Here is a 7079-nt window from a genome sequence, read left to right on the forward strand (position 1 = left end):
TATTAGTAACCAAAATAGAGAGTGGCACAAATCTGGAGATAGAAAGAATTATAGACTAGAGGTATTTCTGCATTACAAAAACGCAACACCAAAAACTCAAGCAGAGCGCAAATCCCACCCCTAAAGGAATATTTTTAAGTGGGTAAAAGTATGTTGTACATAACAGTTGGTTAATTTATGAATGAAACAAATTGAATTGCTTTGACAGGAATCAGGCAAATTGATTCGGTCATGGAGTTATTGTTAATGTTGCTAGCTCACATATTTACATGACTTTTTAACTTGATCCAAAACCTAGTTTTAGCTTTACAGTGAGACCCTTTCTCAACGAACACAACGGATTACCTCTCGGCATTTGAACAGAACCCTCAAACTCCAACCCAGAAGCGGACTTGGGGGACATCGCCCCAGGAGAGTCAGCGAGCGCGTCCAGATCTGATTTGTATACACTAACCACTGTTTACCTAAGACCTTCTGGATCCAGACCAAGGGCTGCAGCTCATTGAACTCAGCACAAAGGAGGCTGCAGTCTTGAATCCCCTGGTGGAGGACGGACTTCAAGGACGGACTTCACCATTCTTCAGTCTTGCCCCTCCGATGATGAAAGTGTGACTGACTGCTGGCATCTTCATGAGCTCCAGAGGTCACAGCACGCTCCCGCTGACTCTCATGGCTCCTCGGATGAGTCCCGAGGGAGACACAGGAGGCATTGCTCAGATCACCTCCTCTCTCTTCTTGGGCAGAGGCAGTGTGGCCTCCAACCGGCACCTCCTCCAGGCCCGGGGCATCACCTGCATTGTTAATGCTACCATTGAGATCCCCAACTACAACTGGCCACAGCTTGAATATGTTAAAGTGCCTCTGCCTGACATTCCTCATGCGCCCATTGGATTGTACTTTGACAGTGTGGCTGACAAGATCCACAGTGTGAGCAAGAAGCATGGGGCAACCTTGGTGCACTGTGCTGCGGGAGTGAGCCGCTCGGCCACCCTCTGCATTGCGTACCTGATGAAATTCCACAATGTGTGTCTATTGGAGGCGTACAGGTGGGTGAAAGCCCGGAGGCCTGTCATCAGGCCCAACGTGGGCTTCTGGAAGCAGCTGATAGACTACGAGAACCAGCTTTTCGGGAAGTCGACTGTGCAGATGATAGATACACCCTATGGTGTCTTTCCAGACATCTGTGACTCCCGATACCTGAAGCCTTACTGGGGGATTTAGTGCTGCCACAGCTGGCATCCGCAGCCCCTCAGCAGCACCAGCATCCGCCGCACACAGTCTTCTCCCTCTTCCCCTCTGGTTATCCCGCCAGTGTTTCTACACTGGGTCTTCGCGTTTAAGAGATGTGGAGGGAAAACACATACACTGCTAGTAACATTTTTTAAAACTAGCATTTTGAAATAGCGAACATGAAAATCTTTAACTGGCCTTTAATTCTTTATAAGACCTGGAACAGTGTAGGTTACTGTTCCTGCTTTCTTTCTGGCTCCCAAGCCTTTTGGAGCCTTGGCAGGTGCAGGAGGAGTCCACTGCAAAGATCACCCTGGGCCCTGATTAACCCTCTAGAGACCAGATTTGCCCGTGGCTGATGGCTGGATAGATGTTTAAGGATATCAAGGCCAGCTCAGTCTCTACTGGATTAATTAGCCCGGTCCTTTCTTTTCCTCTGTTATTTAGCGATTCTATAAGTTAAGTTTAGTTGATAAGTGATTATGATGAAATCTGTTGCAAAGACCCTCTTGAAATCAGTGTGCTCTGGGATTATATTAGCATTATTTTTAATAAATCTATCTGCTTAACATAAAAAAACAAAACCTAGTTTTAGATTTAAGACAAGATACATAGTTGTAATAAAATACCAATTTACATTCCTTACAAATAAAAGCATTTATAGAGATTTGTCAGACACAGTACTGGGAAGAATATCAAGAAAAAAGCAGCTAAGGACTCGGGGAGATTTCTCAACAGCTAAAAGCATATACTGCTTGCAGGGTGCCTTGAGAATGTATAGCAGAGACTAGTAGTGTTTATTTAACAGGTCAACCCATCAGATACTTGATTTCCTGTTGGGGAAAGGCAAAGCTGGGGAGTTATTGACTGTGAAAAGACTTGTTGTTTTCTGTCTTTAACTTTCTTGGGTGCCACTGCTAGGCTGCCCTAATAAGAACAGCCATGGGGTTCAATTCCACAGGCTTTTGGTGGTATGTTTTATACTTATTGGGTACACATACAGCTGTGAAGGGGTCAGGAAGATGATTTCTGCCTAAGCTGTGCAAGCTTGATGAATAAAAATAATACTAGGATATTTTAAATTACTCAGACTGACACAGAATTCTCAGTCACAAAGATAGCCGTTTACACAGACAGCTAATTTTGAACTTCAGAGCAAATTCATAGCAAGCCAGTTGCCCCAGAGATAAATATCTATGTGCCCCAAAAACAAATATATGAGGTCATCTTCCCAGGTGTTTCTTTGCTGATTCAAGGTCAAGATAGAACCAACTTTATTCAACAAAACTTTCTAAGGAATTGGCACTTTTCATATAGTTCCAGTCTCTGGCCTAAGTTTCAGCCCACTGTTTACTGTCTGATAACTGTCACCAACTTAGACCTACATACAATGCCAGGCATTAGCTCCCTAGACAGTCAACATGACATTCCTACCTTAAAAGAAATTAAACGACTTATCTCGTATTATGAGAATGGGTCAGTCCCTGAAAATGTAAAATGACTGAGAGGAAAGAGCAGCGCAGAGGTGGCACACAGAGAGAGATTGAAGGAAGGGTCTGGAGAGGGAGATGTGGAGGATATGGAAAGTTAATTAGAAGCTGCTTGGCAGAGAATAAGGGTGAAGAGCTAATTAGGAAGCCATGAAGAGAGATCTTTCAGAGAAAATTTTAAAGATGATGAAGAGAAAGTTATCATCAGAAAACATCTGTATTTTACTTTTTCTCTCGAATAGAAAAGTTTAACCTTTAGATAGTTAAGAACTTTTCCTAAGTGCATTTGTGGACTGTTTTGCATACTCTGTTGCTGAGTGGAGACTGGTCCCCCAAGTCAGTCTTAACTGCACTTCCAGAGGACCTCACTTAGCTTCTAAGCCCTCCTGCCAAGTTGCTCACAGCTGCTCTAATTCCAGCTCCAGGCATCTGTTGTCCTCTTCTTGAACACTTGCACAAGTGAGCATTCCCAAACATAAGACATACATATAATATACAAGTAGTACAAAATAAAATAACCATTTGAAAAAATAAGCAAGCTAAAATCACAATAGTGTAATATATGACTATATAAGCAGAAAAGGATGAATGAAAAATATTACCATATGATCATATGGAAAATTTCAGTGTTATATAGAAGACCATCTGAGTGAAATATAGAACTGGAATGTGCATTCTTTTGTTTATGGTTTATTTTACTTTGTTTTTAACCAAGTTAAAAATAATCTAGTTGAGAAACTTTAAAGGACTTACTTTAAAAATTTCATAGTTTTATTTCAAGACTGGATTGGATGCAGCCTAGATTCTCCATAGACAAGAACATGAAGTGTGTCCGAATCTACGGGAAGTGTGTCAGAAACACTGTGAACCAACTTAAAACTTCTAGCTTGACTGTCTACTAATCTATCACAAGCTGACAAAATGGGTTAAACCTTTTAAAAGTCTATGATAGTTGGCAAAATAGTAATGATTTTCATGACATTTATATAAATATTCAGAAGACAGGACTTCGATAGTGAGTTTTTTTCTGTTACCGCATTTGTTTTACAAAAGCAGAAAGAAGAGAAGGAAGAATTTCTGAAAAAAAAATCAGGTTTTTTTTTAAGGCTTATTGAAATTTTAGGCTTTGAACGTTTTGGAAAAATTAACAAAGCTTCTTTTATTACCAGATAATGTAAATCAAAGAAAAATCTTGGATACTAAACTATTTAATTGAGTGATAATATTAGCTTATTGAATTTGAAATTACAGTACTAAAAATACTTATGCGGAAAATAAAAATAGATGCAACAGTTAATTTTCTTCTTATATACTGAAGGTTAATATTTGACTGGTTATTTTTAAATTGTATTTGTATACTACTTAATAAACACAGTCTAACTATATAAAGACTAATACTTTATATGGACAACATTTTTATTTTTCTATATTTCATACATATAAAATAATTTTAATGAGCTGAAATTAGTGAACTGTAGAAGCAGAAGATTTTTGTAAAATATTGTAAGTGTTTATAACTTTCTTAATAGCATTTATTACCTCCTTATTTCTCAGACTATAAATAAAAGGGTTTAGCAAAGGAATTATTATTGTATAAAATACAGCCACTGGTATATCTTTATTTCCTTCTTCCAGAGGTCCAACATACATAAGACAGATATAGAATATTGAGACAGAAAGAAGGTAGGATCCACAAGTAGAAATTGCTTTTCCTCTCCCATCCTTGGATTTCAACCTGAAAATAGTGAAAAGAATGCAGAAATAAGAGATCAAGATAGTGGTAATGGTAAAGACTAGAATTGGCATTGAAAAAATATATATCATCAGTTCATTGATAAAAGGTTCGGTACAGGAGAACCTATAGAGTGGAAGAAAGTCACAGAAAAAGTGATCAATGCAATTTGATTTACAGAAAGATAACCTTAACAGACAGCCTACAAGAATCATGGAATGCAGGTTACTGGCAATGAAGGTGCCTACACTCATCTGAATGGAGAGCTTCTTGGACATCATGGTGTGGTACTGCAGTGGGTTGCAGATGGCCACATAGCGGTCATAGGCCATTGCTGCCAAAAGAAAGCAGTCTGCAGTTTCAGCAAGACACAGAAAATATAACTGGACCATAAAGAGAAATCCTAGTATCCACAGAAAAGAAGTTCTCCAGCATTTTGGGAGTAATAGTACAGGAGCAGCAGGAATCCATGAGTGCCAGGTTTCCAATAAAGAAGTACATGGCTTTATGAAGATGATGTTCCATGTAGATCAAGGCCACCAACCCAAGATTCCCCACCAGGGTGACCAGATAGATTGCATAGAAAAGCAGGAACAAAAAGATCTTGAGTTCTAGGTGACCTGTGATTCTTAAGAGGACAAACTGTTGTCAAAGAATTATTTTTCTTCATCATTTCTGATTTGTGCTGAGACAAAATTATAAAGTAATTCAGCTGCAGTTACAAGCAGACTATGTCTAGTTACACAACTCTAATTACATTAGGAATATAGATGACACTCATCACATCATGCTCTGCCATCCCCTGAAGAGCAGCCTGCCCAGCAAAGGTCATTTGTGAAGTTACTCATAAATAGTACATAAGGGGCTGTCCTGAAATGTCTCTGGAACTCTTTGATTGAAAACTTTAGTTGCATGAGCTAGCCTGTACCAGAGAACAGATCCATGGTCTTTCAGTTGCCATTTCCCAACTTGATTCTTATAAGAACATTCTCCAGGCCAGAGAAAAATGTAGAGCTCGATAAAAATCAATTTTAAAAAGTAAAAATAAGAAAACATTCTCTAGGCAAAATCATTTTAAGTATTATATTATGGGGTCCAAGTAATATTGAAAAATTACCTTGGATCTAGTAGAGAGATTTTTTAAAAATCTACACAGAATCAGAGTGAACTATAAAAAACTAATTTGCCCAGGTTACAATTTTCCCACATAAAGTAACAGTTGGATATGTCCAGAAGATTTCTTTTTTTTAAGGCTGGATAAGAGTATATAGCATCATTATATTTTCTTAGTTTCAAATCACTTTTATACTTATTTTAACATAGTCTACTTCCTGCTCTTATCTCATCTGACAGACTTCCAAAGGAGTTGCTACTCTTAATTATCTGGGTATCCTAACATTTGGTCTAGTTTTAAGCCTTTTGTAGATGTAGTTAACTTGAGACCAATGACAAAAATGTGTGTTCACAATATAAATATTGTTCAGTCTAAATACGCCACTTATATAACTCCAACTGATTCAGAAGAAATAAATATCTTCATTTTTTAAGTATGTTAGAGGTTTTTCCATTTCGCTTATTATTTAAATCTTATGAAGTTGTTTCTAATATGCTATATTACAGAATTCAATAATCACTCTGGTTTATTGTATACTGTTATAGTTTGACCAAAATAACATGCCCTTGTTTCAACTGCAGAAACAGTATGGGATTCAAAGAATGGCAGCATTATCTTTTTCCATCAAATAAAGTTCTCTGGGTTTAATACACTATAGGTATAACATATTGGACAGGAGCATACTGTAATTTTTCCACATGCATTTTAGCTCCTTTTTACTTTGCAAATTACTATTAACTCACAAACAAAACCATTACACAGCTAGTTTAATGACTTTCAAATGCTTTCTGAGACCCAGACTCTGTATATGTCATTGACCTTCTATATATTAAAAATGTGCACACTGAAGCATTTATTTTAAAAAAGAACATATTGTAAATTGTATTTAACTGACTTTTCTTCTAAACTAAACATATTATTTTTTGCTACTCTCTCACATAATGGTTAAGTTTTCTGTAGTTTTAAAGTGAAAGATAGAATCAAGTGAATAAAATGAGTAACCATTTATATATCATATATAACATATTATATATCTGTAACAAAGTATTTTGAAATGATATTTGAAGAACTATCAAGTAATACTGTTTTATTATTTTCCCACAACATAATGGGAAATAAACTGGAAATATTTAGGCATAGTTTTCAAAAATTACTTTTTATTTAGAAGATCCACAAGAATACAACAAGTGAAAATTCTTTTTCCCATCTCCAGTATAAAATACAAGTACTCCCCTGAATCAGAAATCTGTTTTACTGTTCATCATCAAATTATTTCAGAAAAACATTAATCTTACCTGAATATTTGCTGAGGAACTGTACTGTTTATGAATTCAGATAGACTGAATGACTCATTTATTGTATCATTTTATCTTGTCAGTTTATGTTCAACTTAGAGACCCATGAAAAGTAAGTAGATAAGTTGTAAAAACAATAAAGCCCTGAAGTGCTTCAGAAATCTAGATTTCTTCATGTTTTTAGGTAAATTAAATTCTAACCTCATATTTTAAATTCA

General features: G+C 36.8%; 1 protein-coding gene and 1 pseudogene across 1 annotated transcript; one reads left to right on the forward strand and one right to left on the reverse strand.

The window, feature by feature from the left end:
• Positions 1 to 328: 328 nt before the first annotated feature.
• On the forward strand, positions 329 to 1814 carry LOC142843745 (dual specificity protein phosphatase 14-like). Its single transcript, XM_075961668.1, has one exon. The coding sequence runs from the start codon at positions 631 to 633 to the stop codon at positions 1219 to 1221; it is 591 nt and encodes a 196-aa protein (XP_075817783.1). The 5' UTR covers positions 329 to 630; the 3' UTR covers positions 1222 to 1814.
• Positions 1815 to 4184: 2370 nt separating this feature from the next.
• LOC142843741 (olfactory receptor 5K17-like) lies at positions 4185 to 5125 on the reverse strand (annotated as a pseudogene).
• Between the last annotated feature and the right edge of the window lie 1954 nt (positions 5126 to 7079).

This window comes from Microtus pennsylvanicus, chromosome 1, assembly GCF_037038515.1.
Source record: "Microtus pennsylvanicus isolate mMicPen1 chromosome 1, mMicPen1.hap1, whole genome shotgun sequence".
In the NCBI taxonomy this organism is placed as follows: domain Eukaryota; kingdom Metazoa; phylum Chordata; class Mammalia; order Rodentia; family Cricetidae; genus Microtus; species Microtus pennsylvanicus.

What these genes read in the sequence shown, in the direction of transcription:
- LOC142843745 (XM_075961668.1), top strand. Translation starts at nt 631, where the DNA reads ATGAGCTCCAGAGGTCACAGCACGCTCCCGCTGACTCTCATGGCTCCT.